This window comes from Prionailurus bengalensis, chromosome C1 (genome assembly GCF_016509475.1).
Source record: "Prionailurus bengalensis isolate Pbe53 chromosome C1, Fcat_Pben_1.1_paternal_pri, whole genome shotgun sequence".
Classification (NCBI taxonomy): domain Eukaryota; kingdom Metazoa; phylum Chordata; class Mammalia; order Carnivora; family Felidae; genus Prionailurus; species Prionailurus bengalensis.
In genome coordinates this window covers 218,090,164-218,102,191 of record NC_057345.1, presented here as the reverse complement: position 1 = coordinate 218,102,191, position 12,028 = coordinate 218,090,164, and the positions used below count along the sequence as shown (strand labels likewise).

The 12,028-nt window shown below is 46.9% G+C and overlaps 1 protein-coding gene across 10 annotated transcripts in view; it reads right to left on the bottom strand.

The window, feature by feature from the left end:
- The window catches only part of AGAP1 (ArfGAP with GTPase domain, ankyrin repeat and PH domain 1), a 552,763-nt gene that overhangs the window by 183,866 nt on the left and 356,869 nt on the right, over nt 1–12,028 (bottom strand). For all 10 annotated transcript variants that reach the window (XM_043578237.1, XM_043578238.1, XM_043578239.1 and 7 more), the window contains one exon: nt 6,189–6,357. In XM_043578237.1, coding sequence (XP_043434172.1) covers nt 6,189–6,357 — 169 coding nt within the window. The remainder of the gene's footprint in view (nt 1–6,188; nt 6,358–12,028) is intronic.

Genomic DNA, 12,028 nt, shown 5'->3' with positions numbered 1-12,028 from the left:
AAAGTCACTTGGCTTCTGTATTCCTGTACGTCATCTAAAACAATTCTTTTCTATCTTCATACTTGATTGATAGTAGTTTGGCCCTGCATATGGACTTCTAGGTTCAAAATGATTGGCCCTTAGTGTTTTAACTGCTTTAAGTTTATTTTTATTTAATTTTGAGAGAGAGCAAGTGGGGGAGAGGCAGAGACAGAGGGAGACAGAATCCCAAGCAGGCTCCCTGTTGTCAGTGCAGAACCCGATGCGGGGCTTGAACCCACAAACCGCAAGATCGTGACTTGAGCTGAGATCAAGAGTCGGACGCTTAGTCAACTGAGCCACCCAGCCACCCCTAAGTGATGGGTCCTTAGAAAGGAATTCTTCCGTTACTTTTTAGCACGTGGTGTTTGCGCTGAGAAGGCGACAGGCCAGAAGAGTTCCGTCTCTTGGCAGGTAACCTCGCTCTCTCCTCCTACCTGGGATGCTTTCTGGGATTTTCTCTGAGCTTTCAGAGCCTCCTGTCCCCTCCAGCTTCATACCAGGCTCTTCGGACAAGAAGACGCCAACATATGTCTTCTTCTGCACACCTACGTCACCAATGGTATCCTTGGCCATGTTCTTTATAGTATTTAACCTATCTACGGAATTTCTGATTTTTGTCATCTTTTTCCTTTAATTTGCAAGAAGTCTTTCCCCCCAGGTTTTTCATATAATCTTTAGTTTGTTGCATTTTATGAAAACAGTAATTAATCTCTTCCTTCCTTCTCCCTCAGTATCACTCCCTTTATTCTAGGATCACTGGTCCTTTTGTTTCTCTCGGTCCCTGTTTGCTTTTACTGCTGGATTCCACAGACCTCTTGGTTGTCTGTACTCATATTTATGAGTCAGAGCCTGAGGGTCGATCAGGCTGATGCAGGGGTTTCCCTGCGGCCTCTGGACACGGGTGTGGCACATGCTGACGGGTAGGTTCAGTTCAGATCGACAGCGCAGGGTTCACGGGCAGGCTGGTGCCCTTCAGTTATGTCCCCCACGGTCAGAGTGGACATTCCTTGCCATTTATTTACATTTCTCTGTGACTGTGCAGAGCTCTGAGTTTCCCAAGCTGCTCCCTTCTCTTTCAAGCATCAGCATCCACATCAGGTTGGAGGCGGGGATGCCCAGGGTCGGCTCTTCCGGAATGCGTCCCTGAGCCCGCCATGCCTGCATTCCACAGCTGCCCGACGGGAGCGTGGGGCCACCCCACCTTCATGAAGGCTCATTTACTCTGCTCAACTGGTGAGCTCAGTTATTAGTACGCAAGGGAGCTGCTTCGACATGTTTCTCGCCTCTTTCCCGAGCCCAGGGCAAAACCCTACATCAAGATCATCACGTTTCCAGCATTCTCGTGTATGAAATGTGGTCAACATTCCAAGACTGGCAAAGCATTTCCCAACACCAGGAATAACATAGGACCTCCGTGCCCCCCCTCCCCCCCACCAGTGATCTTCTAGCCCCTTGCCTCCTTTGTCCTTTGAGCATGGATCGCCAACTTCAATGGCCTTATCTGTTTCTGTTTCTTCTGTCTCCTCTGCCACCACTGTGGAGTACAAGGCCCCTGGAAGGAAGGCGTTGTACTGCCCCAAGTCTCCAGACCACTCATCAGGACTGGGCATACACACGACAGACCCAACAACGATGGAAGATGAAGCGTACAGGAAACAGGAAGCGAAGCAGTAAAGTACCCAAACCATGACATTGGATGTAAAGGCTAAAAACCAAACTGACGTACAATGAGGCACTGTAATATTTGAAATGCGAGATGCATTATGACCGTATACTAGAAAATGAAGACAGACATCTGAATAAACACTCCAACTAACAAGAGTTCAGGAAGACGGCTGGAGATAAAAAGTATAAGGACTAGGAGCTTTCTTATTTCTTGCCAAGTAGGTGATAGAATAGACAGCCCCCTTCACCCTCCTCCCCCACCCCCCAAAAAGATCAGCTTCACACGTCACCCAAAATGAACAGAACGGATCCGCACGATGCATCTAAACGAAGTCCTGGAACTTTACTGAGGGATGTATATTAAGTTTGAGTAAGTTGGGCAAGACCTGTGTTCCACGACAAGAAACTCAAACATAGTAGTCAGTTGCTCCAGTTAACTGATAGGTTAGAAGCAATGCCAGTTACAGCCACCGTGGGATTCTTTTCTGGGGGGAAGGGGAAGGTCTCAAGTTACTCCGAAGTTTACTGGAAAAAATAAACGAGTGGCAGCAGTCAAGAACGACAATAAAATGAACGAGTAATATTGCTACCAGATAACAGACTGAGTCATGAATCTGAGACACTGTGGTAAACCCATACATGATAACATCATGTGGAGACAGCAGGTCAACTGAATAGAGTCTCAAGGCCAGAAACATGGTGAATTTGATTAAATTAGTTGTACAATAAAGGTGATGCATACAGTTATAAGAAAACAATTCAACACAGAAAGGACAATTAGTTATCTATTTGAATAAAAAGTTTGATTAGATTTATTCTTGCACATAATTGACCCAAACAGATTAAAGATGAAGGCTAAATATTTTTCAAAAACAGGCAATAAAATTGTGAAACTCAGAAATACATATGTGAATTGTTAACTGTTTTCAGGATTTCAAGAGGCCTTCCAAATATCTAAAGTAGAAACCACAGAAGTAAAGGACTTCTGATTTGATTCTGTGTATATATTTTGATCATATATTAAAAACGGGGAAAACCTCTACCTGCAGATAAGACCATAAAATTTAAAAAGAAGCAAATAATAAACTGGGGAGCTATCTGCAGAATGTATTATAAAGCGCTAACATCCTCAATATATAAAGAGTTCTTACAGATCAAAAAAGACAAACACCTAGTACAAAAAAGGGAAAAGACGACATCTAAACAATTTCAATGTAAGAAATACCTGTGACAATAAACGTGAGATGGCCAACCTTAGTCCTAACTGAAGAAATCCAAATAAAGCAGGAGATATTTTTATTGCTTATCAGATTACTACAGATTCTAAAAATGATAATAGCAATGCCACAAGTGTGTGTGGGTGAAATGGGAACTCACTTTATAGGTGGTAGGGTATTTGTATAACAAAACCTTTCCAGAAATTAATTTGGAATGTATATCAGGAATCTCATGAGTGTTTATATTCACTGGCTGAATCGCTTCACTTACGGACCTTTATTCTAAGACAAGAAGTGTTATGCACAAAGATTTAGGGACACGCAAGTGTCACGTCTGTGCAAAATGAAAAAGTTACTAGAAGGGAAGGCGCACAAGACACTTATCTACTCCAACAGCACTGAGGTAAGAAAACAAATAAAAAGGAACAGCATAAAAAGAAGCAACCATGACCAGTTAACTCGGAGCTCTAGAACAAAACAGCAAAATTCAAAGGAGTTGTAAAGAAGGATACTGTTAAGCACATGGGAAGTTCTTTGGCCAAGAGCTCTAAAACAGTTACAATAATACCTATTTTTAGCCAGTGGTCCACCCCGTAAGTGTAACGCCAATTCACTGCCAGGTAAATTTGCTGTGTTCAGGTGAGAGAGCACCTGGGAAGCAGGGAATGGAGGGCCGCCCGCCGATGACGTCACCTGCACGCTGAGACAAGCGTGCCATGACCACGAGACCCTTTCTTCCCCCAAAGGGGCACTGTGATCCTGCAGATGTCACACCCCCATTTCCTCGTCCCCACTTGTGATGCAAAGGAGAGGAAAAACCAAGCAGGCTCCCTTTAAGAAAGCTTAACTTAGCGGGGCGCCTGGGTGGCTCAGTCCGTTAAGTGTCCGACTCTTGATTTCGGCTCAGGTCGTGATCTCGTGGTTTGTGAGTCTGAGCCTCACTTCGGGCTCTGTGCTGACAGTGTGGAGGCTGCTTGGGATTCTCTCTCCCCCTATCTCTGTCCTCCCCGACTCGTGCTTTCTCCCCTTCCTGCTCTAGACAAATAAATAAACATTAAGAAAATTAAAAAAAAAAAAAAAAAAAAGAGGAATTAACTTGGCTTAGGGCTGAAAGAATGCGCTGTAACCAACTGGGCTTGTGAGCGTGGAAAAGGGGTTTCGGCATTTCCCCGCGTCCTCCCGTCCACCCAAGGCAGGGGCGTTAAAAAGAAATGGGGGCACTGAAAAACACTCCTTTAACCCAGGCCCAGGCCATACATAACCTACCGCATGGGACAGGACATGGTTAAATGGCATTCTGTACTTTCTGTTTACCAAATGTCACATTTTTCCTTAGGAAAACGAGCAGTGGCACCATGGGATGCAAGTCTCAAGGTTAAGGAATTTAAACAGCAAACCTTACGTATCCACAACTTCTCCACCTCGGAGGCTCCTCTCCCACCCTAATGCCTGGCAAATTCCCTTCCTTTGTTTACACTCAGCACAGGTGGTGCCCCAGCCCTGAAGCCTTGCCCCGTCTCCTAGGGTAGCACTGAACACATCACCCCTGGGCCTGCAGGCCCCCGTACGTACTCCTGCCGTGGCCTGCTATGTGGCACTGCGTTTACTTGTCTGCTCGTCTGTCTTCCCCACCAGAGGGTGAGATTCTGGAGAGTAGAGATGACGTCTTAACCTTCTGCGTCCCCAGGGCCCAGGACCAGGCCTGGCATACGTCAGAAATGCCATACACGTTTGTTGACTTGAAGAAATAAACGCGTGGATCTGACACGATGGGTTACAAGGGGAAGTGGAAAATTAGCTGGTTTGAAGAGGCCCGCCTCTTGCAGAAGTTCTGCGGATCAGGGACCCTGTATCCACAGCACACACCATTCCTGGCACAGAACAGGTGGTCAGTAAATATGTCTTGAGTAAATTAATAAATACAAAGTGGTGAAGACGTTAGCTTTTCATTCAATACAGAATTTTTGTTTTCCCTTGGGTGGTTCTTTTCTCTCTTCTAATCCCAGCATTAGCACACCACCCTGAAGAGGGAAACTTCATATATGTCTCGGAAGGAAGGTCAGCAGGTCCTGAGAGACCTTGTCACCACTCTGGAATGAACTGATGTCTCCTTTGATGGCAAGCCCAGCCCAGTTTTGTTTTGATTGGTAATAACGGCTGCTGCCTGTATTGTACTTTATGAGTTTCCCAAAACTGTCGTATGCGTTATCTTACCTGCCATCACATCTCTGTGAGGTAGGCAGGCCAGGCAAGATCGACCTGATGTGGTGGTAAAACCTGGCTGAGTGAGCTGTCCAACACCACTTGGCATCCTGAAGTCAAGCCCAAGCTATGGCCTCCAATTCTGGCCCCTTTCTCTTACCCTGCTTTCACCAACCAATGCCATATTTATGCCACAGAACTGTGGGGTTAGCATCATCCCTCTTTAAAAGCACTTAACATCTCAGAAAGGGGAAAATGCAGCATTTTTAAGAAGCAAAGACATATGCTAGAAAGTGCCGCATAACCATAATTTATTTTGAGAAGACTGGATGTAGGTTAGAGAGGAGAAAGGGACTTTTTGCTGGGGAAAACAAATCCATGTGTTGAAGCGTGTCAGAAGGAGGACTCCAGCCTTTTCTCTGATAATAATCACCAGAAGGTTAAAGCCGGGGGCAGTCATTTGCAAAGATTCTTAAACAAAAGCGACCCATGACATTTTGAATGGCTTGCAATTGCACACAAAGGCCAGGAATCTCTAAACACGTCTAAATTTGAGAAAACACGCTCTCTGATCCCGAGTTAAAAAGCAAATGCTCCTTTAAAAGAGAACAGGAAAAATTACAGTTGTGTTAAAGAATGACCCGACAGTTACCATACAAAACCGAGAGAACGGCAATCTTAGATAGGTCCAACAGTTTCCTTGAAATCTTGCTCCAAATAGCTCTCCTTCTTTTATCCACTTGGGTCGCCACAAATGAATACCAACCCTTGATATCCGCACGATTAATTTACGTATTTTACAAGGCCCCCGAATCCTCGATCATATGTGAGCTTCGACTTTCAACTACACAACTAGGGGAGGACCTCGTGGTTTGGTCTGGGCGGCCATGACTCAAAATGGCACCAGGTGCTGGCTGGCAGTCACAGAACCACCCACAGAAGCGAAGAGGTTTCTAAGCCTTAACGTACAACGTTAATGGTTAAAATCTCACTTGACCGCAAGGGCTCCGCACTCTCCTGCAACCAGCGACATCTACTGCCGTCGTCACGCTGGATTCTTCGGCACGTCCGCTGCGAGCTTACCTGAATTTGGGGAGATGTGTAAACTGCTCATGTCCTTGGACAGGCCATTGGTTTTAGGGCTGGAGATGGGCGCACAGGCCGACGTGGCTCGGGGTGGCCTCTTCCCTGGGACTTTCACAGTGGTTCTCAGAAGATCAATCTCTTTACCATGAACATTCTGCATGTAATCCTGTTCAAAATGTTAAACATCCAAGAGATATTAAAAAGACGACCTTTCACAATCTAGGACACAAGGTTCTATCAGACACCACGAGTTGTAATCCTATGACCCTTCCACTGTGGCAAGCACTTTAAAAATAATGAGGTTTTGATCTGTCTACTATGGTGGCATCATCGTTATATTGAAACCACAGTCTCTTTGTCCTGAACTAACCCAGGCCCCGCAAATCCAAGCAGACACAGGAAATGCTTCCATCAGGGGGATTAGAAACCAGCTGGAGAAAACAAGTGTCCACGTGAAATCGTATTTTATAAACTGCTGCTTATAGAAGGTGCACTGGGACCCCGGGGCCTTCATGTAAGTTTCAGGTAAAGTTCCAGGGAGTAGGGAGCTATTTTATAACAACTGTTCTGCCTTGGATGGCAACACCACGAAGCCTCTAGATAAGAATGAAGCGGTCTGTTGGGAACTCAGGTAAGAAACTCCTGAAATAAAAGGCCAAGCATTTTACTAATAAGGACCAGGAAAATGTCTGAGGGCGTCGGTGGTACGGTGTTGAGAAAACGTGGAGCTCGCGGATGGGTGTGTAATGGCCGGATGTGATGTGGAAAAAGAAAGAACGTTCTTTGGTACTCAAGCACTGTGTTTCTCCGAGCGGCTCACTGTGCCCAGAGAAAGCATCTTTGTGTTCTCTTCATGCTGGAGGTGGATGACCCAGTCAACTGGGAGCCACAAGGATGTCTAGGTAGACAGGGATGGTCTCTGTGGGGGTCGCGGGACAATTCCGTGCAGAGTAAAACATTATCTAAGAGTTGGTTGTCGGGTGGGGGGAGAGGAGAAGCAGCTGAGAGTCAGGGTGAGGGGCCGACTGGTGAGTTAGGAATTACTGACCCTTCAAAATGCATTTTTTTTGGCAAAGTGCCCCCTGGCCAAACATGTAGACATGTTAAATCGACCTCACACATTAAGAAAGGGCATATTCTAAAACATTCTTGGGCAAATAGCACGTCAAGTGTTTTAAGGCTAAGCATGAAATGCAACAAACGCATTCCTTCCTTGGCAGAATCTTGGTAGAATTCCTTTCAGAATATAAAAGGGAAACGCCAATAAATCTGTAGTTGGGATGAACAATGAAGTTCTTGTCAATGTAATTTCAGAAGAACCGCCAAATAAACCAGGGTGTGGGCCGCCAGGGACCCAGGGAGGCTGGAAAAGTGAGTTGTAATTGCTAACCCGTAGGGTCAAGTGACGCAGAGAGAACCAGATAAAGTCCTAGAAGCACAGCACAAGGGACACAGACCCAGGCTGTGGGATGAGGAAAGTCGGCCAAAGTCTATCAAGGGAGGCAAAGGGGGCCTGGAGAGCAGCAGGGAAGCCGAGGCAAGGATCCCCCGCTTCTGGAAAGCAGGCTGCGGAGCCTTTAAGTTCATGTGCCAGCAGGTGAAGGGGCTGAGAAGCAGTCACTGGGTCATCAAACAGCAGGACGGTTGCGGACAGAAGCAACGACACAAAAAAGGAACCAGAAACACAAGATTCCAACACAGGGGAAGGAACCTGCACGCGGCTCCTCAGGACAGACAGCACGAGAAGAGGCATCGTCCCTCCGCAGTCTGCTGGAGGGAGGGTCGGCCTCGAGTGTTAAAAGCAGAGACCTCACCCCACAACACAAGCACTTACGGGGCACCTGGGTGGCTTAGTCGGTTCAGCATCTGACTCTTGGATTTCGGCTCAGGTCATGATCTCACGGTTCGTGAGATCGAGCCCCGCGTCGGGCTCCGTGCTAGCAGCACAGGGTCTGCTTGGGATTCTCTCTCTCTCTGCTCCTCCCCTGCGCTCTCTCGATCTTTCTCTCAAAGTACATAAATAAACTTAGAAAAAAGGTGGGGAGGAGGGGCACCTGGGTGGCTCAGTTGGTTGAGTGTCCGACTTTGGCTCAGGTCATGCTCTCACGGTTTGTGGGTTCAAGCCCCACACTGGGCTCGCTGGTGTCAGTCCACCAGCGTGGAGCCCAATTCAGATCCCGTGTCCCCCCTCTCTGCCGCTCGCTCACTTGCACTCTCTCAAAAATAAACATTAAAACAAGACAAAATAAACAAAAATCCCTATTCTGCCACACTTTAAAAAAAAATGAGAATTGTTTAAAAAAAAAAAAAAGAGAGAGAGAGAGCACTTAGAGGGGGGCACGCGGGAGCCGACCCAGACTCAGGAAAGAGGGCGTGGGAATTCTCAGCAGAGGAGGAAGGGCAGGAAGAAAAAGCCCAGAATGGGAAGGCCTGGCCACGGTGGGGGGGGGAGACGTTCTGATGGAGCAAACACAGAACTCTAGAAGGTTTGAAAAGCACCAACCCAGAAGGAAAAGATGCCACAAGGTCCCTGATGACTTCCTAAGGATACAACTCAAATGGCCAACTCTTGGTGGCAAACACACCCTCACAAGGCCAAGCAAGGCCAGAGCCAGGAGGAATCTGGGACTGAAGACAGCCAGAGAAAGGATCGGAGCTGCACCAAAGCGGGGCAGATACAGACCAGCTCTTCAGAGGCAGTGGGGAGGCTGGGCCTTCATCAGCACTTGTAAAACCAACCATCCGGAGAGCGGCAGTGGCATCCACAAGCCTCCCGTGAGCCATGGAGGCCAGGAGCAGAGGTCCCGAGGCATGCCGACCCCGCAGGACGCGCTGCCTGGAGTCAGTCTCCGCCGTCCAACAAGACTGAAGACTCCACGTGGAAGTCAAGACGCTTGGGCAACACCCCAAAATATAATGAACCGTGAAAGAGCTGTGGTTTTGGAAGGATATGGACCAAAGACAGAAAGACGGTGGTTACGAAATCAGAGTGAAGGAGCAAACAGACCCAGACGGGAAGGAATATGGGAAGACTCGTGACTGAGCTCAAGGTTCTGGGGATGTGAACAAAAAGCACCAAGGAAGCCATCCTTGCTTAGTGGAGGGCAAAGTGTCGAGGTCATTAAAGAAAAAACAAAGGTCGTTCTTAGACATCTTCAACGTACTTCCATTAACATCCAACGAAAATGGGCAAACCCAAGCTTCAGAACCAAAGTCAAGGCTTGTACAGAATGACTTCATTCTCCCACACTTGCTCTTTCAAAAATATCAACTTGCTATAACTTTATTCTTTAATGCCAATTCTTAACAAATTAAAATACAATAACAGGAGCGTAATTGAGCATTTATTGCTTATGGGCTCTAAAATGAGGCTAATCAGATAGTGACTAAGCCTCAGCATGGGCTCTTTTAATAGGCACGTTTTAACATACAATAACCAGGATATTTTATTTAAAATTATTATAGAAATGTACCAAGAGTCTGCTCTTTGGATGTGAACGCGGCAAGGGAACACATTTATCTTTGGCTCAGCATGGGCCAGGGAATCTGTTTCCTCGCTTGAGTTAGGTGTCGAAACTTCAGAGGAACTAGATCTAAAAAAAAAAAACCCCAGAATATGAACTTGGCAATTCTTGCGTTGCAAGCCACTGTGGTTTTTTGTGTGTGTGTTTTTTTTGTTTTTTTTTTTTTTACAGACCTTACAAGATGCATCTCCTAATCCACGAAGAGCCCTTGGAGGTGGGTGCTTCAGAAACAGTGGAAGGCAAGGAGGCCCGAGTATGTGGCTTCTGGGTTCCCCCAAGAGAAACGATGCTGAGTTTCCCGTGTTTGAAAGAATCCATCCCCTTTCATGTCTCCCCAGCTTGGCAGTTGAGGAATTAAAGCCAGAACCGGTATACAACGTGGCCTCCTCAGAAGCGGGACGTGCGGCCCTGCGGGGCCCGAGGGAGGGACCTCGCCGGGTAAAATAAAGCCAGCAAGCTTGATTTTGATTTTGATTTTGATATGCAAATGCTACAGATACTACCCTTCTTGTGCTCCTCGTAGAAAATGCTGATCGATGATAAAAGGGGGAAAAAACCCTTTAACGAGGCATGAGGGTAATTCAAAGCCAAGTACTTTTAAACAGCACGTAACAAGTCCCCGGGGCCCACTCAAGAGCCAGGCCCCTCTGAGGCGCCATCTCCCGCCCCACAACAGCTTGAAAAAGTAGTAATTGCCAACCTATTTGCATTTTTCTTCTCAAGTTGTCCGCGCTCTTGTCGCGCGGATTCTTTTTTCCAAGCAGGCGCGGGAGCACAGGGACCCGTTCCTGAACGTGTCGATAGCCTTGGTGACTGTGCGCCGGGTCCCCCCGCAACCCGGCTCCCGCACCTTTGCCAACCCTTGTTTTTTACCTCTCGCTCCTAATTATGTTGCATCTATTGCCGTACACTTAATTAGCTGCATTAATGTGATTTCTTTTCACATAGTCAAGCAATTAAGAGCTATGATTGAGTTTCATTCAATTAGCCTCAACAAACATGCTAATTGATGTCCCAGATGCAAATGAGGTGCAATGAGAGAAACCTGCGAGCGACTGGGAGCCGTGTCAGAGCCATAGCTTTCAGCCTGCTGACGGAAGCACAGCTTAACACGGCTCCCACCTTCTGGGGGGCCGCCTTCAGGGAGGGCCGCGGAGTCATTAGCGCCGCGGTGCCTCCGATCGCTCCCGGTACGCAGGATTCATTTGATCTGCCGCCACACGATCCTGTCCTAAAAGCTCACAGCTACGCGTTACCAGGACCCGGAGGTCACCCGCTCGGTGACGCTGAGCTCCTGCAAGGAGAGTAAACCCTCACCCAAACGCCACGAGAGGCTGCTAGAATGACACAGGGGTTCTCCCCGAAACTGCACGGGGCGGGGAAGAAGGTGCGTCTTGTCTTGGTGACCTCAGAGCCCTCTGCGTGCACGACGGCCCCCACGGTTCTCAGCAAATGGTGAGTTCATCTTAGTCAGCTCTGGGGCATCTGGCACTCGAAGTTAAGCTCAAAATACAGCAATCCATCAAGAGTCCCTAAAAATACCCTTACTGTATTGATTCTCCCTGCCTCCCATCCCGACGTCACCTTTGGCTGTCTGCTGAAAGATGGGTTTGCCCTATGTGTTCACGGGGGTACCGAAAGCAGTTAACAAGATCTGAAAGCTAACCCATAATGCAGAAACGGCATGATTGGCATCTCAGAATGAGAGCATCTGAATAAAAACCCATGGCTTTGAAACCGTACTCTCTTTGCAGAGATGATGCAATCGACACCACTCTGCTTTTACACACTGGGTTGTGTTTTTGTTTTTTTTTTTTTAAAGTATGGAGACTCCTCATTTCCATAATTAAGTGATGCAAAAAGAATCACAGAAATTTTTGTTCCAATTAGGTTTTCCCAATAAGTTCTGGTTTCTAACTACACATAAATGCTCAGAGATGTAATATTTTATGTTAACATGTAATACTTTCTCTAGGGTAGATAATTGTTAGGACAGACTGATGACTGGCCACGGCCATTGGATCGGATTTTTCCTCTCTGGATGACCTAGCTTTTTAGTCCTCAAAGCGTGGTCCCTGACACCCGATCAAGGGGTTCACAGGTTCTGTACTGTTTTCAAAACATTCAAGGCACTTTTTGCCTCTTTCACCGTGTTGAAATTTGCTTTAATGGTGGCTAAAAGTGCTGGCCCCAGAGCACAAACCAAGGCTGTGGCACCAAATTGTATTAGTCCCTGTTGCTGTTATAAGATTCATTGCCATGCTCTCTAAATAAAAACAAAAAAAAGTTGCACTTAAGAATGCTCTTAATCAA